At 37.3% G+C, this 27,782-nt stretch overlaps 2 protein-coding genes across 2 annotated transcripts in view; one reads left to right on the forward strand and one right to left on the reverse strand.

The window, feature by feature from the left end:
- The first annotated feature begins 419 nt into the window (after positions 1 to 419).
- Positions 420 to 3,441, forward strand: SFR1 (SWI5 dependent homologous recombination repair protein 1). The gene is made up of 4 exons (XM_007470440.1): positions 420 to 453; positions 1,000 to 1,115; positions 1,727 to 2,137; positions 3,182 to 3,441. Exons 2-4 carry the CDS (start codon positions 1,020 to 1,022, stop codon positions 3,371 to 3,373), a joined length of 699 nt encoding a protein of 232 aa, XP_007470502.1. The 5' UTR covers positions 420 to 453; positions 1,000 to 1,019; the 3' UTR covers positions 3,374 to 3,441.
- A 4,538-nt stretch (positions 3,442 to 7,979) lies between these two features.
- The window catches only part of CFAP43 (cilia and flagella associated protein 43), a 102,609-nt gene continuing 82,806 nt past the window's right edge, over positions 7,980 to 27,782 (reverse strand). Inside the window, exons 28-38 of the mRNA XM_007470441.1 lie at positions 26,568 to 26,687; positions 23,628 to 23,735; positions 21,979 to 22,065; positions 21,152 to 21,240; positions 19,321 to 19,534; positions 17,907 to 18,019; positions 16,244 to 16,403; positions 11,566 to 11,730; positions 9,690 to 9,770; positions 8,334 to 8,487; positions 7,980 to 8,146 (exon numbers count right to left, since the gene is read on the reverse strand). Coding sequence (XP_007470503.1) covers positions 7,980 to 8,146; positions 8,334 to 8,487; positions 9,690 to 9,770; positions 11,566 to 11,730; positions 16,244 to 16,403; positions 17,907 to 18,019; positions 19,321 to 19,534; positions 21,152 to 21,240; positions 21,979 to 22,065; positions 23,628 to 23,735; positions 26,568 to 26,687 — 1,458 coding nt within the window. The remainder of the gene's footprint in view (positions 8,147 to 8,333; positions 8,488 to 9,689; positions 9,771 to 11,565; positions 11,731 to 16,243; positions 16,404 to 17,906; positions 18,020 to 19,320; positions 19,535 to 21,151; positions 21,241 to 21,978; positions 22,066 to 23,627; positions 23,736 to 26,567; positions 26,688 to 27,782) is intronic.

Genomic DNA, 27,782 nt, shown 5'->3' on the forward strand with positions numbered 1-27,782 from the left:
GCGGCCGCGCGCGCGCAGTCCCGCCGCTTCGGGCGCAGGACTGAGTGGAGCTGCGCGCGTCAGTCAATCTGGCCAATCGCGGGTCTCTTCCGCCTCCCCCCGCGGCCCCGCCTCTCAGACTTCCGGCTGCCGGCAGCAGCTGGGTAAGTTCTCTACGCTCTCCGGGAATGGCGGAGGGAGGAAGCGTGCTGGTCTTGGAGTGGGCGTCTGAGAACTGGATTTCTTCGGGGATTGGGTGGGGAGTCGAGTAGCGCTCCCTTTCCCTGGTCAGGGAACCTCTCAGCTCCACCACAGGCCTGGGGTCTCTCGAGGGCTTGCTGTAGTGGCGGGAGGGGAGGGAGGACTCCCTGTGGTATATTTTTCCCGGTAAAGTTGATGGCCTTTGAGAAGCAAACTTCAGTCCCTCCTTTTCAGGGTCTCTTCGCTGCTTAATCGAAAACGATGCAGCCAGGAGTAAGTTTATCTGTGCTTGGGCTCCTTATTCCTCAGGCCTGGAGGGTCATTTGTTTTAGGCACACAGCCTTTAGGATTTAGGGTAGCGTGACAGGTCTGATTATGTTTTTTTGAGTCAAGATTTCAGTTACATTTCCTTTCATTGTGAGGCTGCTGTAATGAAATTAAAGAATTCCTGACTATCCAAAGTTGTTATCCAACTCACCCCCCCCGAATATGGCAGGTTTTGAGGATTTTATCAGATTTTATCCATCAATAAAAACAAATGTGGAGTTGTTCATATGAGATGCTAGCTAGTTAACTTGTCATGAAAAAAACTAGTAGTCACCATAATGAGCAACACAATCCGATTTAGGAAAGTAAATGGAAAACTGCAAAAAAAAAAAAAAAGCAAGAATGAATCACAACTAAGTGAAAGAAGGAAGTTGGCTGGCTTACTTGGTGATGTTATGTAAAACAATAAAAAATTCTTTGATAAAAATTGAGGAATATATAGAGGTGTGGGTTAATTTGATTTCCGTTTTGTGATTATTTTTTGTTTTTTAGAAGTAAAGCAAGATTTCAAGATGGAAAGTCCATCAGACTCAGCTGTGGTGTTACCTAGCACTCCACAGGCTGGTGCCAATCCACCATCTCCTCGTACAAGCAGTTCAAGAAAACAAGTATGAAAATCTTAGTTCTTTCAGTGGATCTATTCTATATTTCTAAGTATTGTGGCAATGGTGGTTTCAAGTCTACTGAACATTGTCAGTTACCGTAATGTGTAAATTAGTAAGTAAAAACTTTATTAACATAATTTTAGGTCTTTCCCCTTAGATAGTGTATTGGACCTTCCCCTCAAATTTTCATCTTGACCCAATTATTTTTATTTAGTTTCAATTCAAGTTTTTACGGCATTCCAAACAGGAAGTTTGAATCTGACATCATGAAGGTCTTTGGGGGAAAGATCTAGGTCGTTTCCTTAATTTGTAACTCTGAAGCACCTAACCATGTCAGGCTTGGGACAATTGCTGAACAAATGTTTGTGATTACTGAGATAAGTGTTTCAGCACTGTTTTAGAAGGGTGCCAGCTCTGCTAATATAAAAAGGGATTAAAACTTAGTGGAGCTTACAGGAATTAAAGATATTTTGTGATGGTTACTTTAGATATGTGGAGACAGAAAGTCATCTAGTGGTGTCTGCCATAGAAACGTAAGGTCTTGATTTCTAGATTTATTTATATCAAGAATGTTTTTCTTGATTAACATTATTAACGTTTGATGCCTTTTTCAGCCTATGAGTGCAACCCTTAGGGAACGATTAAGGAAAACTAGATCTTCATTTAATTCTTGTTATGGTGTGGTAAAACGACTTAAAGTAGAGAGTGAAGAAAATGATCAGACCTTTTCAGAGAAACCAGCACCTTCAACAGAAGAAAACTGTTTGGAATTTCAAGAAAATTTTAAACACATAGACAGTGAATTTGAAGAAAGTACATATTTGAAAAATACCTTCAAGAATATCAATGCATGTGCATCTAAATCACTTGATTCTGAGTCATGCAGTGATCTCCGGAATGACTTTATGAATGAGAATCTTCCCAAACATGGATTAAACAAAGAAAAAGCGAAATTGGTGAAGCAGATTCAGGAGAAAGAAGAACTTCTTCGGAGGCTAAAACTAGTCAAAATGTATAGATCAAAGGTGAGAAGAATTTCAGAACCATTGCCTAATTAATTTTTTTATTTTTAGATAAATGGTAGGAAAGTATTTCAAAAAGAAAGGTTTATTTTAGCATAATAAGAAATAAGCCAAGTATCCAGAAACCTGGCTTCCAACAGCTTTAACTCAAATATGTCATAGATTTAGAGCAGAAGAGGCCTCTAAACACCAGGTGTAACTTTTAAAAGTCCCAGCCCTTATTTAATATGCAGTTGAAGCTTTCTATCTAGTTTCCAGCCCACAGCAGTATTAGAAGCTTCAGATGTTAGCTGCAAGTGGCAAGGAGAACAGAAACAACAGTGACAGTGAATGAGAAAAAAAGCTAAAAATGAACCACAGAGTACAATGAAAAGTAATTTTAGTAATGCTCTTTTGTTATTCAATTATGTGTAACAAATTATTAAAATATTCTGAGCATTTTCTTTAAGAGAACAACAAATAGATATTCGATTTTAGATTTCAACGCAGATAAGGTTGAAGAAAATAGAATTTGGGCACTTGGGAGAAGATGACCCTTACTTACCTGGATCATTCATGTGTATTGCAATTGTGCCTTCTTCCCCAGCAATGTGTAATAAATGATGGAATACTGTATCTTATTTGCTCTCTTGAATTTTTAGGACTTCTCTAAATATAACTACTTGAGTTTTATGAGATAGTGACATTGAAAAATATTAATTTGAATATCATTTTTTAAAGTACAGCTGTGGTAGAAAAAGTAGTTTTTTTTTTTAAACCCATATTGTTGCTTCTTTACATAGTTTTGCCCTATTTAATGATTCGATTTTTCCCTGAGGGTAAGGATAGCCCAGAGCTTCTACCAAACAGCCATAGAACTCAATTTGAGTGATAGTTACTTAAAACCATCCTACTTTTTTCCTGGGTAGAAGTCCCGTTCATGTCCAGATGTGTTACCCTTTAAACCTACTACTCATCGACTGATTTGACAGCTTGCGTTAAGTAAGTTAGGATGACTATCTAGTTATTGACATACATTTATGTCTTTTTTTTTTTTTTCTGTTTCAGAATGACCTGTCTCAGTTACAGATGTTAATAAATAAGTGGAGAAGCTGTAGCCAGCTGTTGCTTTATGAGCTGCAGTCAGCTGTGTCTGAGGAGAACAAGAAACTAAGCCTTACTCAGCTGATAGACCACTATGGGTTAGATGATAAATTGCTACACTATAACAGAAATGAAGAAGAATTTATAGGTGTTTAATTCATAATTTTTTTTCTCCAGAATGTCTTTGTGGATGACAATGTAATTAAAAGATATTTATACATTTTAAAGGGAAGATGTAAACCATTAGGGCTTAGAGAAAGGTATCCTGGTGAACCTGGATCAATTTAGGGCCTTTGTTATATAAGTATAAACTAGGTTCTAAAATGAAAATTTAGTGTTTTGAATAAATTTGCCAAAGAAAACTTGACAGTTAAAGAAAGGTGAAAAAAATTTTAAAAATTAAACCATGATTAAAAAAATAATTTGGACAACTGTGGAAGTGAGTTTTAATACATTGTTCTATTTATTGTGGTAAAAGTTTTATTTTAAATGTTAAAAAACAGTCCATATAGTGAATGTCTAAACCGAAACTTGTCTGAAAATTCCTGCCTCTCCTAAGTTTATGCCTCTCCTTTGTTTCCACCCATTTACCACATATTTCCATCTGGATGGTCTAGCAGGTAAACTCATATGTTCAAAATTACATTAGTTTCTGTCTCTTCAAATTTGTTACTTGTATTCGTCATCTCAGTTAGTGAAGTGATCATCTATTTCTTATAAAACCACATGTCCTCATCACCCACTTCAAGGCATCACGGCATACAGGGCCTTTTACATTCATCTACCTTTCTAGTTTTATCTGTGAAATAGGTAAAAGCTAGCGTATCTACTTCATTAACAGTGACTCCTCAGTCAGAAACCCACCTTCACTGGGTTGGGGTTCTGGCTGCCATGTTGTACATTATCTGTCATCCCGGCCATAGATGGACCCAAGCATCCCAGTCCTTGAGAATTCAGAATTGAGCTCAAGAAAAGAAAGCCCATCTCCTTCTGTGTCTGGAGCTGTTGTATGTGAACTTGAAAGCAGAAAAGCTGGTGTGCTTAAGTCTGCCCTTACAGAGAAAGGCAGAGATGACGGAGAGAGAACTTTGTGGGTCAGTGGCTTCTTGGTTCTGGTTTCCAGTCTGTCGGGTCCCTTTAAGGGCTGAGACAGCTTTACTTAGTTGTGTTTTTTTTTTCCCCCAATCTTAAAAGAAAAGTACTTCCCTACTACTTGGTAAACAGCCACTACCCTAAGCTTCCCCCCTCCGCCCCCAGCTGCTCCTTACTCTCAGCCCAGTCCTTCCCCGTGACCCAACAGACTATTAATGTTGGCATATCAAGACCCTGCTCTTGCATGCATTCTAATTGTTAATGCCCATGCCAGTAACCTACCCCTCACCCCGGCCTCAATTCTTGCCTTCTAGACACTGCCATTGTCATTAGCTTCTGTGAACCCAAGAGGACTGGCCTTCCCTGCCTCTGAGATTCCCAGATGGGCATCCCTGGGAAGCTGTGCTGACCAGCCTCCATTGCTTCTTGCTGCTCAGCCAGAGGTCCTAAATGTGGCAGGAGAAGTGGTTTCCCTGGTGATGGTGCCAGCATTTGACTGCAGCTGCCCATTACTGACTAGCACATCCCCTGGAGTTACCCTTACCCGTCCATTTGGGGGAACTACAGCATCAGTGGGACTCTGGTTTTGGGAGAGTTGGGGTATAGCAATGGGGATTTCTAAGGCATTGGCTAGGTGCTGAGGGCTCCAACAGCTCAGTGGGCACTTCTACAAGAGGAGGTGGGTCATGGAGTATGGATGGGGCTTATGGGAGGGTTTGGGGCCTAGGGGTGCCCATGAAGCAGTCCCCTTTTTAATAATTTCTATTGAATTTCACCTCCATTTAATAAGAACTACTGAATAAGAATTATTTTTATTCATTAAAATGAAAGCTAACACTTAGCACTTGCTTTGTGCAAGTTTTAAAAGTATGTTAACTCATTTGAGTTTTACAATTATCAACGTCACAGTTTTAAAGATGAGGAAATTTTAAGATTAAGTAGTTATTTAGTGACAGGCAGAATTTGAACCCAAGCAACCCAGCAACAGAGCTCATAACCATGTTATGTTTGACCCAATTAATTATATATATTACTACTTGATAATATAGATAATATTTTAAAGGGCTATAAAAATACAAATATAATTGCTCTTAGTTCAGCAGAAGCTGAGAGCAATCAGTACCATAAACATATCAAGAGAGAGGACTGGGTTCCATGACCCATGTGCCCTTCCAAAGCACCTGCCAATAACCCCAGAGCAGAAGATGCCTCTTGTTGAAAGTGCTGCTACTAGAATACAGGTTGGGGGCAAGAGGCTCTTGCTAACCTCCACTCTATTTATGCCTCAAGGCTGAGGCATTCAAGCAAGGAGCATTGCCATAATCACTCAGGGTAGACATTAAGAAACAGAAATGAAACAGGCTGTTAAGACCTGGGAATCCACAGAGCACTGTCCAGTGAAATGTGTGGCCTTGCCTTAGTAGCAAATGGAGGCTCCAGTAGCTAATTTAGGTGACATGGAAATGTTACCAATAGGCACTACCCTGGTTAATCAGCCAAATCAACTACTTTAGGAATCATTCTAGGTCTAAGGGGGGGAGTTGTCAAAATGATGTTGGTTCTATTTTCCTTACCATTCCCACCACTGATCACTATACAGGTGATCAATTATGGTACTATCCTGGCAATTTCTAAATAGAAGGTTTTAAAACTTCTAATTTTTTTTTTCTAAATAGAATGTTTTATAATTGCTCTCTTGCTTTACCTACACCAGTGTACATTGGATATGGTGTTACTAATTAAACTTAACATTTAATTCACAAATTGCAGAACATTGAGACATTGACACCTTTTGGAGATTGTGGTTAATGATCCCAATGGTATTACCTTGGAATGCAGCAGTCCATAGGCTATGGAAAGGCAAAGCAGTTTTCTGGACAGTTAATCTTCTCCTTACTTATTTATCATCATCTACATGAATAAAGTGATAAACTATTTCATGGAAATGTAAGAATTCTGATCACCAAATTCCTTTGTGTGTGTCTGTGTTTCTCCACACCAAGCAATTCTCAAAACACCATCTGGATGACCTACAATTCAACTCAATTCTGACACATCTATCTGGAGATAGCATCAGATTCTACAAGTTAAGGGCTCAGTCCCACAAGACTGCCCTCCACTTCAGATGCCATATGAAAAACCAGATTGTTACCTGTGCTTCTGACCGGCTGGCAATAAATCAGAGGTTCCCAAGATTCCCTCCTTCCTTGGGTTCAGTTAATTTGCTAGAGTGGTTCACAGAACTCAGAGAAACATTTTATTTATCAGATTACCATTTTATTATAAAAGGATCTAACTCAGGACTTGGGATGGAAGAGATGCGTAAGGCAAGTTATGGTGAAAAGCTCAGAGCTTGCTTGCTCTCTCTGGGCACACTCTCCAAACCTTGTCCTTCTGGGCTTTTATGGAGACCTCATTACATAGGCACAATTGATTAAATCATTGGTCATTGGTGATCAATTCAACTTCCAGCCCGTTTACCCTTCCTAGAGGTGGGGGTGGGGGGTGGGTGTGCGTAAGGGTGGGTGGGTGGATGGGAGGTTGGGACACAGGGTTGGTTCTCCTGGCAAACAGCCCCCATCCTTAGGTGCAATCCAAAAGTCACCTCATTAACATAACAAGACACCTGTACCTCTCTCATCACTTAGGAAATTCCGAGGGTTTTAGGATCTCTGTGCCAGTAATGGTGTTGAAGACCAAATATATATATTTCTTATTATAAATCACAATATCACAAAATGAGAAAATGCTTTTCTTCTGTTTACTAAACTATCATGTGGGGCACAAAATTAAGTTCTGTTGCAAATACATATGAATATAGAAGATTATGTCATGTTTATGTAGAACGTCTATGTAGAAGAAAATATGTTGTAATTTACAAATGATTTAGGGCTTGGTAAAAGTAAACAATTCACCTTGTTCCCATTGGTAGGACAGGGAATAATCTTTTTTTTGTTGTTTTTTTGTTTGTTTGTTTTGTTTTTTTTGCTGTACGCGGGCCTCTCACTGTCGTGGCCTCTCCCGTCGTGGAGCACTAGCTCCGGACGCACAGCCCCAGCAGTCATGGCTCAAGGGCCCAGCCGCTCCGCAGCACGTGGGATCCTCCTGGACCAGGGCATGAACCTGCGTCCCCTGCATCGGCAGGCAGACTCCCAACCACTGCGCCACCAGGGAAGCCCGGGAATAATCTTAAACATTCTATTAATTTTTTTTTCTGATGATAGAGAAATGCTTACTGAAGAAAATGGGAAATATAGAAAACTATAAAAGATAAAAATCATTCATAATCTCATAACATTTCTGGTAATTTTATAAAATTAGAAATACCAGTAGTGGCTAAAAATAATTTTTTGTCTTTAAGACTTTCTATATTACTACTGTGAAAATAACTTTTGGTCAAATTAAGACTTAATAAAACGGATCTTGAATATGTTCTGAGTTAAAATCGTGTTCATTCTTGAATAAAAATCATTCATGTTATTTTAGACATTCATGCAGGACAAACATTTTTATAATGACTAAGGCTAAAATCAAACAATTTGCTATTAAAAATATGCCACTAAGAGGAGATTCTACTTAAATTTCCTTATATAAAAGAAACAAATCATTTTAACCAAATGAAATTATTTTTAAAATGACTGATTTGGTCTTATGTTTCCCACCAGCATTTTTACATTTGAAGGAGAGCAGGAAATGTTTTCATCCTTAATCTTTCAGCTTCAGCCTGTAGTACTGAAATCTGCTCAGCTTGTTCTTTTGAAATTTTTGTTAACTTTTGCTGTTGCATCATGTTTTCATATCGTTCTTTGGCAATCTTTTCACAAGTCAGTGTAGACCCTTATCCCAGAAATGAAGAAGGAGGAATTATTTGGATTATTATCTATACTTTTAAATACAGAAACAGCACTCAGAATCAATTAAACATATGGAACAAATACTGGTAGCTTTATAACCACTGTACAAATTTTAGGAATTATGATCACTTTTAAAGAAACTGACAGTTGATTAAAGAAAAAAATCTTACCCACTGCATTACAGATGTCTTTTCTCTCTGAGACAGCCACCAGTTCTTCTCGTAAATTGCAGCTTAGGGTATAATTTGCTACATCTTTTTGATTGCTGTACCTTCTCAGTTTTTTAAGCAGCTTTTTGCAGTTTTCCACATTCTTTTTGTGGGTCTGAAATTTTTGTTCCCATGACACCCCACAGAAATAATTTTGAAAAAAATATATTTTATAAAGGCATTATTCTTAAAATTTAAATACATTGTCATCATTAGGACATCTTACCATCATATCCCTAGTACCTAGCATAATACCTGCACATAGTAGGTACTTAAATTATTTGTTGAAAGATAGAATGGTATGTTAATACACATTTTAGAAAAAAATTTGTATATTCTTAGAAATAAGAGATTCAAAAAACACATAGCCTTGAGATTACTTTGTTTCCATCTTATGTATGTTAAATGCTCAAAACTGAGCATTGTTAGGCAATTAGGGTAAAACAAAGCCTTTACAATGCAAAGGAAAGACTATCAACACTTCTACTACATAAATCGTAGGTAATCTAATGTGAAACAGGAAAGTCGCCTACATACACTCTGATATCTCCCTAGGGGTTAATTCAAATGTTAAAAGAAGTGCTTCACAACCTAAATGACTGACAGATGAATGGATGAAGAAGATGGGGTACATACATACAATGGAATATTGCTCGGCCATTAAAAAGAATGAAATAATGCCATTTGCAGCAACATGGATGGAACTGGAGATTATCATACTAAGTGAAGTAAGTCAGACAGAGAAAGATAAATATAATATGATGTTGCTTATAGGCAGAATCTTAAAAAAATGATACAAATGAACTTATTTACAAAACAGAAACAGACTCACAGACTTAGAGAACAAACTTATGGTTACTGGGGGAAGGGAGAGAGGGATAGATTGGGAGGTTGGGATTGACATATACACACTGCTATATTTAAGATAGATAAGCAACAAGGACCTACTGTATAGCACAGGGAACTCTGCTCAATATTCTGCAATAACCTAAATGGGAAAAGAACTTGAAAAAGAATAGATACATGTATATGTATAACTGAATCACTTTGCTGTACACCTGAAACTAACACAACACTGTTCATCAACTATACTCCAATATAAAACAAAAATTAAAAAAAAAAAGAAGTGCTTCAGGCTACCACATCGGTTACAGTTGCAAAGACACTATTTAGAGACCTCTAATTACATCCTGAATATCAGTATAAAAGAGCAAGATTTTGGTAGGTTCTATTTGAATTCATGATTTGCAAACTATTACTTTCTTCAAGTCATTCACAACTACTGGAATTATAATGATCAGTATCCTTGAGACCTACCTTATCTAAAACAGCAATGGTTTGCTCCATTATTCCAATCTGAGTGGCAGTCAGGGTCTCATAGTTTGGTTCATTTAGGTACTTTAAGAGGAAAAAAAAATAAACCCACAATGTATGTAAGGATATTTTTCTCTATTTCTTTCAGTAGATAATTTTATAAAGATTACCTTAGTTTTGAAAGTTACTGTTTCTCATAAAAATTATGTATCCAAGTTAGGATTGACTTGACTTTAGTGTCATGCTATTTACTTATATTTGGCTATTGATACACTCATCTACATACTAATAGTTACAAATGCCTAGAGTTTATTTTCTCATTCATTCATTCACTTATTCAACTCACCAAATATTTATTGTGTCTCATTTGAGAGTGTCTCATTAAGTCCCATATTAACAATGTCCCAGTTAAAGATACTGAGGGAGATAGCAAAGATAGATAACATGACAGAGACTTCAAGAAAAAGAGAACGTGTAGTATGATTAGTTGCCAGAATGTATGTAAGGTGACATGCAAATTAAAAGGTGGTTTGAGTTGGGCCATGGTTTCTCTGAACTGGGGAAAACAAAAGGCTTTATGGATGAGGTGGCATTTAAACCAGACCTTGAAAAATAGATAGATTAGGGATGTGAAAAAAAAATGCGGAAAAATATTGCAGGTAGAAGAACCAGTCTAAGCAAAGGCACAGAGGTAGAATCCTAGAAAATAAAATCAGTTTGGTTTGAGAATACTGATGTGTAAGAGGAACAGTGGGAATGAATTTCAAAAGATTGTTTGAAGGACACCGAACGCCACTTAAGGATTTCAGAATTCATGTGCCAGGTAAGAAGAGGAACTTTAAAATGTTTGAGCAGAGTAGTAATGTTATTAGACCTGAACAGGAATGTGACAGCAGTATACAGTATAATTAGAAGAGAAAAAGCCAAGGTCAAGAGACTAGTTAGGAGATTATTATAAAATACTCTAAACCATTGAAAAGGAAGGACTGAAGCAAGGTAAAGGCAGTGGGCATAGAGAATGAGGGAGTAAATGGATAAACTAGTCAAGACCTGGAAGACAAGGGAAAGACAGAAATCAACGAGGACAACAACTTTAACCCTGAGTGAATGGCTGAAAGAACAGAAATAAGCAAAATAAGAAGAGGAGCTGTTGGGAGGTAGGAAATACAGAAATAGAGCTTGAGAAAGGTCAGGTTCAGAGAGCTTAGATTGGAATTGGAATTTAATTGGAGTCCAGAAAGATTGGATGAGTCTTAGCAGTGATCATGAAAGTCAGAAAAAGAGAAATCATCAAAGGAGAGGGCATGGAAAGAAACACAGAGCTGAGAGCAGAATCTTAAAAATAGCTATACTTAAGAGAAACAAAAGAGAAATGAGGAAAAGAGGCAGAGTGGTCTGACATGTTGGAAGAAATACAGGAGAAAACAGGGATGATTAAAGCCAAAACAATGGGCAATTAAGAATGAAGATGGATGGACTTCCCTGGCAGTCCAGTGGTTAACACTCGCGCTTCCACTGCAGGTTCGATCCCTGGTCAGGGAACTAAGATCCCACATGCCACGCGGCCAAAAAGAAAAAGAAGATGGACAAATGCTACAGGGGTGGTTATGACTGGGAAAGGGACCACCAGATTTGACAATTGGGGAATTCTTGGTGAACTGCAAAACAGAACTATACTACTGAATGGGTCACAAAGAACCAGAGGCAGCAAATGTAAATTACCAGAAGAAACAGACAGAATTCATAGTCACATTATGAACTACTTGTGGCCTAGAACATGCTTGACGTCACAGAGGCTTCTTATTAAATACTGGTTGAATGAATGAATACATTAATGAATGAAATTAAAATTATATAGTGGGGGGCAGGGAGAACTTACCTTTTGACGATCTCTTGAAAAAAACAGCATCTGAATATCCCGAGCCTTCTGATTTAGATCTTCCATTTCCATCTCCATTTTCTTATGTTCCCACTCGATCTGAAATATTCCTTTGTGGACTTCTTTACTTTCCATCATGCTAGCAACTTTCTTTTGTCCTTGAGTCTTAAAGAAAAAGTACATTCCGATATTCATAATATGATTCTGCATACAGGATACAGAATATTTGAAGCTGAATGCTTTTCTTAGAAAACGCTTGGAATGCAGAGATAATTCTATCCTCTTTCTTAAAATGTAGTAGATATTAAAAAATTACTTGATGGGCACAATCTGATCACTATAAAGCATGATAGTTACTGAACAGAAGGGATTATAAGATACATTTGAATGGAATGGCCAATTTACTTTTGTGTCAGTGATTAGGCAGGAACTCCTCTTGCCATCACCAATCTACCAATCTGTATGCGTTTGTACCCCTAGTCTGCCCTGTTTCTTGACACTATAGATAAAGGATTGTAATTTAATGCAGCTAGGCACAGCAGTATCTTGTTGGTAGCTAGTGGAAAAGCAAAAAAAGTCAATGGGTTAAATATGATATTTAAACACCTAGATGTTTTCTACTTCATTTCAAATTGCCTACATGAAGTTCAGGAATATTTTCATGGAGTTGTTCTCCCAGATTGCTAACAGTGAAACTACTATGTCTCTAAAATAAATTTGTATGTGAGTTCCATCAGTTAGTGTTTTATATTTTTCCTCCCTTCTCCTTCAAGAACTTAGCTTTTTCAAGTTCATGCCGCTAGACTATACCAACTGCTACTCTTTCTAAAAATTATTTTCATCTTTCGGTCACTGCTTGGCCTCAGTTCCTTGAATTTCCCACTTTCAATGCTCTTTTCTCTATCTTGCTCAGCCACCCAGCTCCCATGATCATACCCTTGATCTTGTCATCGCCAATTCCAAACTCTTAAGGTCAAGCATTTCTCTGGAGCAGTATTTCCCAAATGTGGGAAATATTGCCCCACCAGGGGACATTCAACTATGTCTGGGGACATTTCTGGCTGACATAACTGTAGGGGGGCATTGCTACTGGCATCTAGTGGGTAGAGGCCAGGGAGGCTGCTAAACTTCACACAATACACAGGACATCTCTCCCCAACAAATAATCATCCAGCTCAAAATGTCAGTAGTGCTGAGGTTGAGAAACACTTCTGTCAAACTACCACATCTCCTCTCTCCTTTCCTTTCAGTCAACTTTGTCATAAGATTTATTTTAGAGTCCTGGTCTCAACTTCCTCACTTCATATTGTTTCTTCAGCCATCACCAATTGAGCTCCCGCCCCAACCCTCCACTAAGACTGCTCTTGTCAAGTAATTGACATAGTGCATGGTTCCCTCCTCCTTGGAACTGTTTCTCTCATGGTTTCTAGGTTTCCTTCTATCTCACTGGCAGCTCCTTCTCAGTCTCCTCACTTAACTCCTTCTCTGTTAGATCTTTCAGAATTGGACTTCGGGTGTTGGCCCAAACGCCCTCCTCCTATCTACCCACTTCCTACGTGGTCTCAAGCAATCTTGTGGCATAAATTATCTATATGCAGATATCTATATGTAATAATCCATATGTAGTTAAATATATGTGATCTACATATAGAACACTCCTAAATATATATCTCAACCCTGAATTCTGGCTATCAGATATTTCTACTCGGGTGTTCTATAGGTATCTCAAATTTAACAAAAGCCAACATTCTTCATCCTATGTCCCCAGCCAAGGCTACATCTCCCCAGTCTTTCTCATGTCAGTGAATGACACCATCACCTTCTCAGTTGCTCAAAAGCCAAAATATTAAGATTTATTCCTGATCCCTCTCCTTACCTGACCCTTCACATTCAGTCCATCAACAAATCTGATGATTGTTGCTCCTACCCTAACAACAAAAATTGAAGGAGAATTAAAAACTTCCTGAGATAAACAAAAACTGAGGGAGTCCATCGTTACTAGATTGCTCTACAAGAATTGCTAAAGGGAGTCCTTCAAGCTGAAATAAAAAGCAAGTAGATAGTAACTCAAAGCCAGAAGAAATAAAAAAAAAAAACTAAATAAAAAATGTAACTACATAGGTAAATATAAAAGCCAGTATTCTTGTATTTTTGTTTGTAAGTACTCTATTTTTCCTGTGTGGTTTAAAAGAAAAATGCATAAAATAATAATTAAAAATCTATGTTAATGGACACATAGTATATAAAGATGTAATTCATGATAATAATAACATACTGGGGGAGAAACAGAGCTCCATGGAAGCAGAGATTTGCATACTACTGAAACTAAGTTGGTGTTAATTTGAACTAGTCTGTTATAAAATTAAGATGTCGATTGCAATTCCCAGGGGTAACCACTAAGAAAGCATACGGAAAAGGAAAAGAGAAGGGGATCAGAATGGTACTCTGCAAAAAACCCAATTATATACTAAAGAAAGCAATAATGGAGGGACTGAACAACCACAAAATATGACATGCAGAAAACAAATACCAAAATGGCAGCAGTAAGTTCTTCTTTACCAGTAATTACGTTCAATGTAAATGCATTAAAGCCTACAATTAAAAGGCAAAGATAGACACAATGGATTTAAAAAAGATCCAATAATATTCTGTCTAGAAGAGACTCATTTTAGATCCAATGACACAAGTAGCTCAAAGGTGAAAGGATAGAAAAATATCTTCCATGCAAACTGTAACCAAAAAACAGCTGGAATAGTTATACTAACATCAGTCAAAATAAACTTTAACACAAAAATTGTCTTTTATATGCTGATAGAAGGCCAATCCTTCAAGAATACAAAACAATTATAAACATATATGCACCTAAAAACAGTTTCAAAATATATGAAGCAAAAATTGACAGAATTGAAGGAGAAATAGACATTTTAATAACCATAATTGGAGACTTCAATATCTTACTTCCACTAATGGATAGAACAAGTACATAGATCAATATAGAAATAGAGGATTTGAACACTATAAATTAATTAGACATAAGAGACATATACAGAATTCATCACTCAATAACAGCAGAATACACATTATTCGCAAGTGCAAATGGAACATTCTCAGATACAGATCACATGTTAGGCCATAAAATGAATCCTAATACATTTTAAAAGATGGAAATCATACAAAGTATCTGCTCTGACCACAAGGGAATGAAACTAGAAATCAATAACAGAAAGAAAACTGGAATATTTACAAATATGTGGAAATTCAACACCACATTATTAAATAATCAGTGAGATCAAAAGAGAAATAAGGGATATTAGAAAATACTTTAAAATGAATGTAAGTGAAAATGTAACATACCAGAACTTATACAAATCCTTCTCAAACACTTAACAAAAAATTGAAAAGGAGGGAATATTTCCAAACATTTTATGAGGCCAACATTACCCTGTTTGATTATCAAAGCCAAAGACACCACAAGAAGAGAAAATTACAGGTCAATATCCTTGATGAACATGGATGCCAAAATCATGAACAAAACATTAGCAAACCAAAGTCAACAGTACATTAAAAGGATCTCACACACACACACACACACACACACACACACACACTCCTGGACATATGTTCAAACTGCTGAAAACCAAAGATAAAGAGAAAAATCTCAAAGGCAGACACATTATTTTAAGAGGGACAAAGATTAAAAAAATATAGTAGGCATCTTGTCAGAAGTTCCATAAGCCAGAAGAAGAACACCTTTAAAGTGAAAAGAATGAGAGGGAGAAAGAAAGAACCTGTCAATCCAGGGAACCCAGCAAAATATCTTTCAATAATAGAGGTGAATCAATTTCAAACAAGGAAAAACAGAGAGAATTTATTACCGACAGACTTGCAATTCAGTTGTTAAAAGAAGTTTTTTAAGTAGAAGGTATATAATACAAGACAGAAACTTCAATCTATACAAAGAAAGATCTCTTGAAATAGTGAAATTGGAGGGGAATAGAAAATGCTTTTTTCTTATTTTTATCACTCTAAAAGATAACTATCTATAGCAACAATAATAACAATGTATTGTGGGTTAAGAGCATTTATAGAAGTAATATGTATAGCAACATTAGCACATCATTCCCAAATAGCACAAAATCCTCAAATATTTGGAAATTAAATAACACACTTCTAAATAACCCATAGTAACTTCTAATAGGAAGTTACAAGGGAAATTAGATAATATTTTAAATGGAAAGAAAAATAAAAATACAAAATATCAAAATTTGCAGAATGCAGCTAAAATAGTGCTTAGAAGGCAATTTATAACATTAAATGTTTATATCAGAAAACAAGCAAGGTCTGAAATCAATTCTCTAAGCTTATCAAACTTATCATTAGGTGAGGAGATTGACTCTAACAAAATAATAGTATGTATATTAGGATGAACATTTAACTCCGTGGTCCTAACTTCTTTTACCTTAAAATTACCTGGCAAGCTTTTAAAAAATATCCATGCTTAGGGGTGGGGTCTGGACACATTTGTAAACTTGTTCAGGTGATTCTAACATAGAGTCAGCGTTAGCAACCACTGGTTCAACTGAATGAAAATGATTTACCATAGAAATGGGAGAATATGAAAAATATTTGGTACAGCAGGCGATATGTTGGTTTTTTCTCCTTAAAGCATGATAATTACCCGAATCACAGAATTCAAGTCTTCAATTATGTTCTTGTTGATGAGGATTGCATCAGAATAATCCAGCAGTAACTGGAAATTCTCCAGTTCTACTTGTCCTTGTTTAAGGAGGATTTGGATTGTCAAATTCAACTGGAATTTCACTTTGTCTTCCTGTAATCTAAATTGGAAAAGACTTTAAAGTAAGTAGTTGTAATACATTTATATTCCACATTTCATCTATCATCTGATATATAAATTCGATAAAATATACCTGATATAAAAATTGAATATAAAATTCAAAATTAATTTTCCTTAAGTTGAAGGAAAACATGCTGGAGATTAATGTGGAAAATATTTTCCCAATGACAAGCTTTCCCAGAGGTCTCTATGGTACCTCTTCTTACTGATGTGGAATTACACTTGGGCTGCTCAAAGGATGGTATGGATAGAAACACATTCATAAAGTTTTACTTCATGATTAAGAAAAGATTAATATGGTTTTGAATGTAAGTGGAAAAAATAGAGATGCTACCAAATAACAAATCTGTTAAAGTTCTGACTTTATGTATTGATCTCTGATATTATATTAACAATGTTTAATCTGCATGCTACTTATCAAATCTATTTTTAGGTAATTCATATTCGTACTTATCACCTAGATCTGAAAATGATGTTTAATGATGAATTTGGGAACATCAGAGAAGTATTTATCAATGTGGCTGTAAATATGGCCAAAAGTGAAGCAAGGACTTAAAACAGTATCCCAATTACTCTGGAAAATACAACAAGCTCCCTTGAAGAAAAAATAGCTGCTTAGGCATCTACATGGAAATTTCTTGGATATCTACTTAATTTTCCACACAGTTTGCTTGTGTGGCTTGAGCTTAAAAGTACTTACCAGCAGAAACATGTTCTTTGTATTTTCATGTGGAAGGAGATTAAAATAAAAGATTTTCCCCAAGTTTGCCTATTTGATTAAGTCACAGGAATGTGAGGTGGAGTATAGGGAATATAGTCAATAAAATTGTCATAACTTTGGGTTTCCCTGGTGGCGCAATGGTTGAGAGTCCGCCTGCCGATGCAGGGGACGAGTGTTCGTGCCCCGGTCTGGGAGGATCCCACATGCCGCGGAGCGGCTGGGCCCGTGAGCCATGAGCCACTGAGCCTGCGCGTCTGGAGCCTGTGCTCTGCAACCGGAGAGGTCATAACGGTGAGAGGCCCGCGAACCGCAAAAAAAAAAAAAAAAAAAACAAAAACCCCCCGAAACCAAAAAAAAAAAAAAAAAAAGTCATAACTTTGTGTGATGATAGATGGTAACGACTTATCATGGAGATCATTGAGTAATGTATAGGAATATCAAATCACTATGTTGTGCATCTGAAACTAATTTTGTAAGTCAATTATGCTTCAAATTTTAAAAAAGGGAAAAACAGAAATTGAAGAGTAAAAAAAAACTTGACCATTTTCAGTAAGAACACTGGAGCATGTAGGCAAATTTCATTCTGAAATAAGGTCTTATGTAACAAAATGCACTTTCTCAAGGAGAAGTTATAAATCCATGAATATAGGTAAGCCAGTGCCAGCTGTACACCAGTGAGTCAGCATTCTCTCCCCATGATAACACAACCTAATTTAGCCCTAGATTTTGAATAAATGAACATGAATGAAAGGTTCAAATTACAGGATGAGTTCATGGAACACTTTTTCAATTTCATGTTGCACCTTCTCATCATCCTCAGTTCTCCTCTGGAGGAAAGCCACCATTTCTATTAAGCCAGCTGCTTTCTGCTTTACCTGAAGAAACCAAACCACCAACATCTCAGAACATACAGAGCTTTAGAAATAAAAGCAAACTAATTTTAAAGAACTTTTAAAAATATACATCTTTTAACTTTGTTACAAAACCTTAACAAGTCCAACTTTCTAAAAATAAACAAAAATTTAAATCCTGCCATTATGTAATATAAGAAACCCAAAACTTACATGGTACATCCCATGAATAATTAGAAAAGTATCAGATTTGCTTCTCACTGAAAGACAATAGCAAGCAACTAGAATTTTTCTTATATCTTAGATAAAGTTTTACAATCATAGATACTTTAACAAAAATATGACAGCCTGACGCATGCGGCACACAATTTAGGTAATCTGGCCGCAGGGCCGGGGGCAAGGTGTGGTCAAGAAGCAGCAAGAGGAAGAAGTCTCTTCCTAATTAAACACACTCTCAAATTGCTACCCTTTGTTACATTAACAAAATATTCTAGGGCTTCCCTGGTGTCGCAGTGGTTGAGAGTCCGCCTGCCGATGCAGGGGACATGGGTTCGTGCCCCAGTCCGCGAGGATCCCACATGCCGCGGAGTGGCTGGGCCCGTGAGCCATGGCCGCTGAGCCTGCGCGTCCGGAGCCTGTGCTCCGCAATGGGAGAGGCCACAACAGAGAGAGAAAAAAAAAAAAAAAAAAAAAAAAAAATTCTAGCAAAACTATAAAGCTGATTCTGGTGAAATATAATTCTTCTATGCAGAAAGGGATGAGGACTACTCAGGACCAGAGCAGACAGGAGAAGTTGTATCTACAACAGTGTTGTCCAAGAGAAATGTCGTGTGAGCCATCAATGCAAGCCACATATGTAATTTTAAATTTTGTAGGAGCCACATTATACAAGTGAAATGAAACAGATGAAATTAATTTTATTATCTTATTTAATACAATATATCCAAAACATTATCATTTTTCACCTGTAAGGAATATAAAAAATATTAAGGCACTTTCCCTTTTTTCATGCTAAGTCTTCTAAATCTGTGTGTATTTTCCAGTTACAGCATGTCTCAATTAGGACTGTCCACATTTATTTCAAGTAAAAAAATAACCCCGTGTGGCTAGTGGCCATCAATTTGGGTCTATAGGTACTTAGCCCTCAATAGGACTGAGGTTAATATTTTATTTCTTTATCATTATTATTAATATTACTAACTACTACCCTAGTGGGAAAACCTAAATAAACTAGCTTTTCTAGAAGCACTGACCACCATAAACTATATATTTGATACTAGTACACTAAATGAAATGAAATAAAATAATAAAATGTTATTATATACTTTCTGTTCATTTTCCACTTTCGCTCGTCTGGTCATGCAGAAATGTTCCCAGACGGAGGGGTCCAAGCCTTGTGGCATGTTATTAATACTGTCCAAGTCATCCATGGCTTTCATTAACTGGGCAAAGGCATCCTTATTCAATTTCCCAGATCCTGGTCGCTCTCCAAAAGGCACAAGACTGGTCGTATCTGAGTGCACTTTTTGTTTGTGAATCCTGGTATTACCAATAAAAGCCCATCAACCTTTCACATTCTCACATACAAAAAAAATCACTGTTAAATTAATGTAACCCTTAGCAGAGGTGTGATACTGCATGACAGTTTCCTGTGGCTAGTGGGTGGATTACCCCAAAGAGAAAAGCACCCACTTGGACCTTCTTCCATCCTCTCTGGATCCCCAGACATGACCTCGGCTGGACTATAGATGTCCCCAATTGCTGTCAGCACTGGCAGTTTTACCTGCACTAGAAAATGTCTCCCTTCTGGGCATTTTAAGCAGGTAAGTAAATGCCTGAGGGAAGTGTGGATGTTCCCTGGTTCTGCCCCATACATCCTCTGCTGGTATCCTTGTTGCAGGTGAGTAGCCTGGAGAATGTTCAGCTGTATGTGCAACTGGAGAAGTGCCTCTTTTTAACTACATTAATGGATTATTTTTGTTTCCCTGGCCTGCAGCTGGGAAGAGAAGGGTACAGAGATTTGTACCAGGCACTCACTCTCAAGGTGCTTTACAATATGCCGTGAAGTTACTATTGTTATCCTCTTTTTCTAGATGAAGGAAGTGAGGCTGTGAGAGAAGTGACTGGCCAAGGCCACAGGTCTGATAGATGTGGAGTTAGGATTTAAAGCTAATTCTGTTGGACAATAGAGTTTATGCTTTTTCCACTGCTGCCTCCCAGTATATGGGAGGTCTCACTTCTTTCTTCACAGGCTTATGTAACTCACTCCTTTAAAAATAGGGAAACAAAGACATAAGGCTTGCTCTAGACTGAATTCCTCAGGTTGCATGTAACCTGTCAAAGGTGAGAGAATGAGTTTGCATCTCAGACACAAATGAGCCTATATCTTTGTGACAAACTCCATGATTCCTACATTATGTCTGATTAAAAATTATGGAAATCTGAATTGATAAAAATTTGGAAATCTGTGAGATGTAATTCTAGTGATACTCTCGGTATAAAAATCAGATATTTTAGAACTCTTCTGATAATGGTTATTTTCAATCATTTATACTGGCATTTTTCAAACTTTGTCTTGAACACAAATCACATGAGATGCTCTGAGGAAAGGGTATTTGTGGTCGAATAGGTCTGGAAAACATTTCCTACTCTATTTCTTATACTTGGGGATGCAAAGGCTACAAAAAGTTCTGAAATGTTCTTCAGGAAAGAAAATCTTTTAACTTTATCTTTTTCAACCCAGTATTTCCTTAAACTTATTTTGTCCTGGAAGACTTTTATGTGTAATTCCAATTCATACTGCAAGGGACTCATACTTGATGGGACACATCTTGGGAAAAACAGTTTATAAATCTGTCTGCCATTTGTGTCTTACGAGGAACTACTTTCATGTATAAAATAGAACCTATAATAGCACTATGATTACCTAGATACTTAACTATTTTTAAATAGTAAAAAAGAAATCCTTAGTCTTCATTGCCTACTGTAAGATATAAGAATGATCTTTAACAAACTGAGTTATGATCAAGACACTTGAACATTTTCACATAAAAGATGTTACACTGAATATTACGAACTGATCGGGAGAAAAAGCTGACATCTAATAACGCTCACAAATTTTTTTCTCAAAAACATGATAGCAAAGAGGAAACAAACCTTGGTCGGCGTTTAAAAAGTTTGTAGAGTATATCCACCTGATGACTGGGAATTTCAGAAAATTCCTTTTTAAAGCTGCGATCTAGAACCTAAGGGAAAACATATCATTGACAGGATTGTAACTTTGTTCAGAAGGCTTTTATTTGTTGACAATACCCTTTAAAATACAGTTTGTATCATTTTGATTTTAAAAATCCATGAAACCTTGGTTTATAACCTTGTTAGAGGGTGACCACTCACTGTGCAAGGATTTAACAAAGATTTACTTTTAACAAGAAGCACCTCAGTAAATTTAAAACATTACTTTATATAAGAGGTCTTAGAAATCATTCAGAACTGAAGTTTCACAAAATGATATTTACCTGTAAAACATGCAAGTTACCTCTATTTTATTCCATTCCGTTCTATTCTATTCTTCTGTTTGCTTTTCTATCCTATTCTTTTCCATTATAAATCTGCTGATCATAGCCTACTAAATTGATTTCATAACCAACTAATGAGGCTTGCAACCTGAAGTTCAAAAAGCTCCAAAGTCTAGATGAGCTCTCTCTTTTTTGTACAAGAGAAAGCTTGAACGAGAGAAGTTTACAAAAATTTATTTTACATAGTGATTTTTAGAAATACACAGTGGCGATCGCTTCTCGGCCTTTTGGCTAAGATCAAGTGTAGAAATACACAGGGGCATAGAATGAAGCACACCCGTAACTGTGAATTACAGTAGGAGAAAAATCTATGAGGAAATTAAATGATATCCCTCTTAATCTTCCCCAAATCCAGGCAGCAGCAACTCTACTGCATTAGCGAGTGGGTGAGACAACAGCTCTCACTTTGTCTTCCGCCAGTAAGTTGTCGTAGTGTTCCTTGTACATATCGAGGTCCTCTCTAGATTTCCGGATGGCCTCTGTAGTCTGGCTCTATAATAACATCGGGAATAGAAGATTGGAACTGGAGATTTTTCAGGATAAACAAAAATATTGGGGATACTGAAAAGAACAAGGAATTCCCTAGTACAAGATAAATGTGAAGTGAAGTATCAATTACAGATAACATTCACAGAAGACAGTAAACTGACTGGAGACTGAAAGGACAAACATCCACTCACCTGTTTTGAAGGGTAGCCAGCTCTGTATGTGAGTGTGTAAGTGACTAGGGAGCACACTACACTCTTGGCAGGGCAGTATGGATGATGAAATTGCACAGGCTTGGGAGTTGCATGGACCTTGGTTCTGAGAGACTGAATATGTAAATGGACAACAGCCAGACCATATATAAAGATAGAGCCCTGACCCATAACCTACAACCAGCCAGGAAGTGAAACCACAGCCTCTGCAGCGATCGGCCCTAAACTGCCAGGACTTGGTCAATAACTTTCAGCTTTCCTAATTTTTGCCACCATTTTCAACTTAGGACCAACCAGAGAAAGCCAAAGATGCTTCCTAGACCAAGTACATAGGTTGCCAAGCTTCTAATTAACTTGCTCCAGGCTTCTCCATGCCAATAACTTCGAATCAGGGAATAGCTGAAGCCCTCTCTTCTATTCATCATAAAGCTTTCTCATCCCCTGCCTGCCTTTGAGTGTCTGCCAAACACAAGTGATGGTGGCTAATTCCCTTACTATACCAAGCTCTGAATAAATAGTCTGCTTATTCTCATTTGGAGGATCTTTATTTATATCTACAGTTCCAATGTCTGGTATGTTACACACCAGTGAGTGACTTAGCCTGTTACCAGTCTCTCTGAGATGGACTCCTCATCTACAAAAGAAATCCCATACTCTGTAGGGTTGTTATGAGTAGGGTTGTATTTAGAAGGTGCTTTGCACATGCTCTTTAACAGACTCTTGGCAACAATAACTACATATGTCATTTGATACTTTACGTCATTCATAAATGTCATTTATTAATACTAATAAAAGCTGACATCTTTTGAAAATTATTATGTGACATGTATTTTGTATTCATTGTCTCTTTAATGAAACATATCTATTCATGCTCCTATTTGAGTTTTTCAAAATATGACAGCTTTTCATTCTATAAGCTAACCCATTACTTATATATTTAGTGAAATTTAGGGTGCCAAAAGGTCCAGAGAGAACAATATTCCCTAGAGAAGAGCTTGAAAATAGCTTTAAAGGTTATGTGTCTTGTCCAAGGTCCCATAGCTAGTCAGTGGTTAAAAGTGGGCCCCTTCAACCATGAAGCCACATGGCCTCATTTTATAAACCATATGTCATATGAAAGTTACATAGTTCGTTTGACTAAATGATTGCAGATGCAGAATCACATAACTTTATGAACAGATTGGAGTGGGCACTTTCATCTGACCCTGGGGCAAAGTCCCAGACAGGGAGCCAAGGAAAGCACACAGTCGAGTAGGAATGTAGAAGGAAGGAAGGGACTAGGCATGTGAGCTCTTGTTAAGAGGGATCCCCTTTGTCAGAAGATGCTTGTACTCAGGTATCAGACACTATACTTACTTTCTCCTCCTGCTTCCTTGCAAGGTAGTTGTTCAGGAAGGCTTCTCTGGAGCTTATTTCTTCATCCAACAGTAAGGAAAACACAAGGTTGTTTATTTTCAATTCCTCCTGCAGAAATATTTAAAAAGGGGGAAAATGATCAATATGCCTGCGTTTGAAAGGATTTCCTGTTGAGGGTCACAGACTTGGCACTCATCAAGCAAGTTTATGACATACAAGTAAGAGAAATTCTTTTTAAGAAAAAGGGAATATAAACTTGCAATAACTGCTCAGTTGTTTTTACCCTTTTCAATTTTCATTGTAAGATAAAACACATACATAGGAAAATACGTAAAACAAATGTATAGTTGAATGAGTTATTATAAAGGCAAAACACCCTTGTTATCACCACTCAATTAAGAACTAGAACTTTACCACTTTACCAGAGCCCTTTCCATGTGTCCCCATTCTAATCTCAACCCCGATAATAAACATTGTCCTGACTTTTATAGTAATCACCTCTTTATGTTTCTTTGCAGTATTATTACCCAAATATGTATCTCTAGGCACTACTGTATAACATGCTGGTGAAAAAACTGTCACATTTTAAAAGTCTCTTATAATCCACAGGTTCCCTTTCAGCCCTTTCTTTTCCTCACATTTATTTGCAGTTATCTGTAGTTTCACATAGTCTGGGTTTTGCTAACTGCATACTTATGGCAAGTTTTTCAGAGTCCTTTATCCCATGTATTTCCTGAAAATTGGCAGCTGAATCAGAGGACAGATCAGACCTATGTTTGATCCTTTTATGAAGATCATAAAGGATATTGTGCTTTTTGACCAGGAAACAGGTAGTATCAAGTTGTCTTGCTTTTTGAGATGTTAGCAGCTGTAGATCTCAATGGCCAGGTCCATTAATCCATTGGGAGCTGCAAAATGGTGATGTTATATTTCTATCATTCCTTTTTCACTTACTGATTGAAATCCTCTTATAAAGGGACACTTCTCCCTATCTATTTGGTTACCTAGCAGTGTAGTTCATACAGGAAAACAGTAAATACTTGACACTTTCTCTTTATTAGTTTTTAGATAATAAATTTGTTGTTATCCTTTGATGGCATTTTTATTTTTAAAATATCACACATTCATTAATCTAACAAATTTGATAGGTTTCAGTTAATTGCAATTATTATTATTGTTGAATCTTAAATTGTCCCATTTAGGGGAACTTTTAAAGTTGACTCCTGAGTCCTTTTGATGTTACTTAGTAGTCTTTGATAGTTTCCTCATTGTCTTGTATGAAAAGATGTTCTATCTTTTTAAAATAACAGCTTTACTAAGATGTATATTTCACGATCCATACAATTCACTCCTTTAAAGTCTGTAATTCAATGGTTTTTAAAAATCAGATTCCCAGTTGTGCAACCATCATCACAATTTTAGAATATTTCATCACTTCTAAAAGAAATCCGTTAGCAGCCATTTCCCATTTCTCCCCACACCTCCCAGAGGCCTTCACGCCTCCACCCAAAGCAACTACTAATTAACTTTCTGTCTCTATGGATTTGCCTATTCTGGACATTTCATATATATGGAATCATTCAATATGTGGCCTAAAGTGTTTGGCTTCTTTCACTTAGCATGTTTTCAAGGTTCATCCATGTTGTAGAATGTATTATTACATTCTTTTTGTAGCTGAATAATATGCCATTATAGGGATAAACCACATTTTATTTATCCATTCATAGTTGTTGGACATTTGGATTATTTCTACTTTTTGGCCATTATGACTAATGCACTCCTAAGACTAATGCTGGAGCATTCATTCCCAATCTCCCCCCACCCAACTACCATATGCATACATCCCCTCCCTGCTGGGCCAGTGATTATGTTCTTCTATCTGTGGCCACGATAACTGAGGAACAGCCCCTCTCCCATGGCTATGGGTCTTGCTGGGTCCTGGTAATAGTGCCCTTCCCTTGCCTCTTTAACTCTAGAGATGACACTGGCTTCCCATCGTTTCTAGTCTCTGGCTGTTTCATTATTCTTTACTGTTTCTCTTAACCCTGCCCATACCTCAGTGAAGAGTCCCTGCATTACCTCTCTTAAATGTAACCCTTTCAGGGTACCATTCCTATTAGGACCCTGACAATACAGACATCCTCCTGGAGGTTCCTTAACTTCTCTCATCTTTTTTGGTTGACCCCTTTGCTTTGGTGAGATACATCTTCCATTAGCTTCCAGAGAATGGGTGCATATAAATTTGTGAGACCTTGCATTTCTCAAAATATTATTCTCCTTTCACACTCAGTTGATAGTTTGGTCAGGTATAGAATCTAATGTTAGGAATAATTTTCCCACAGAATTTGAAGCCTTCATTCTTGGTCTTCTTGCTTCTAAGTTATTGTATGCTTCATTTATATTCTTACTGCTGAATCAGATTAAGTCAGATTTTTCATCTGATCTTTTGGGGCATGTATATTATTCATTCATTCAACATACAGGATGAGCCCAGCCCTTTGCTAGTTGCTGGAAACACAAAAATGAACAAGACAGACTCGGTCCCTACCCTCACGGAGCTTATAGTCTTGGGAGCATTAGAAAGGGATTCACAATAAGTTAAAATTCAGTTGTAATAAGTGATAGGAAGTAAAAGAACAGAGTATATAACAAGAAGATCTAACATAGTCTGGGACCTGACAGATGAGTAGATGTAGCCCAGGAAGCAGAGAAGTGGGCAGAGTCTTACTGCTGCGTTGGGAGGAAGGAGATGTGAACAGGAGGCAGAGAATGGAGCATGGCAAGTGAGGGGGCGGCCACAGATGAGGCTGGAGCAGGAGTCAGGGCCATCGAGTGCAGGACCTGGATGCCAGACAGGGTGTTGGTCTTTGTCCTAAGAGCAATGAGAGGCCCTGGAGGCTCCTTAAAAGAACAAGTCATATAAGTAAAGCTTTTATTTACCTGGCTGACAACCATCTCCGCCCTCACTCTCCTTTCAAAGAGTCTTTTCAAATGTTCATCAAAATTCTGTGTGCTTTCTTGAATAGAGTTTTGAAGTTTCTTCATTTCTGTTTCTAATGACTAAAAGGAAATCAACAGCAAAGTTAACATTTAGGAACATCAAATGTTCCTAGGAAGTGGTTGTTTACATTTTGCTAAAACAAGGGGGCAGGTGGAGGGCAGGCCTCGTGAGGTACTCTGGGCTCCTCCTTTAACCAGAGATGTTTCTGCTGGGTCTGTTATATTGTGAATCTGAGATTTTTGCTTAAAAAAGATTACACTGGAAAAAAAAAGTTAAAATCACTGATCAGGGCTAATGATGCAAGCAGACAGAGGTCTAGTAAAACAAACTGCAGCAAAGTTTTCCAGAAAATTCTGACTCTCTATACAGGACAGAAATTTCCAGGCACACAATCTGGCCCTAAGAAATCTTGATTTGTTTTTTTAAGTTATGAATACAGTTGGTGGTCGAATAACATGGGTTTGAAATGTGTGTGTCCATTTATACGCAGATATTTTTTCAACAAATATGTACTACACCATCCACGGATGGTTGAATCCACAGATGTGGAGGGCCAACGGTAAAATTACACTCGGATTTTGGACTGTGAGGAGGGTCAGGGCCCCTAAGCCTGAGTCATTTAGGGGTGAACTGTATACATACATATTTACGTTATTTATACTCTCTTGTTTTCTGTATGTTTTCTCCCTCTAAATAGTTCTACATCAGAAGGGAAAAGTACCACCTCCTTCTTTAAAATTCCAACAAGACTTAGCACTAAGCACGCAGTAGGTAAGTGGAAAGATATAAATTTACATTTTTAAAGAGAATGACATCTTCAGATCAATCCTAGACATACTGTTACAAACTATTTTTACCTTAGAAATTTTTGGTAACTTTTAAATTTTGATATAACTTCAAATTTACAGAAAAGATGCAAGAATAGGACAAAGATTCTCATATGCTTTTAACCAAATTAATCAACGGTTAACATTCTACCCCATTTCCTTTATCGCTTGCTAAATCTCCCCCCCTTACTCTCTCTCTCTCTCTCTCTCTCTCTCTCTCATTTCAGAATAACCTGCAGCCACTTGAATACAGGCTAGTTATTTTGGGGTCTGCCACTCAGGTTAGGTCTGTCTGGCGTTTCCTATGCTTAGACCAGCATGTACATT

This window comes from Lipotes vexillifer, unplaced genomic scaffold, assembly GCF_000442215.2.
Source record: "Lipotes vexillifer unplaced genomic scaffold, Lipotes_vexillifer_v1.1 scaffold916, whole genome shotgun sequence".
Lineage (NCBI taxonomy): Eukaryota > Metazoa > Chordata > Mammalia > Artiodactyla > Lipotidae > Lipotes > Lipotes vexillifer.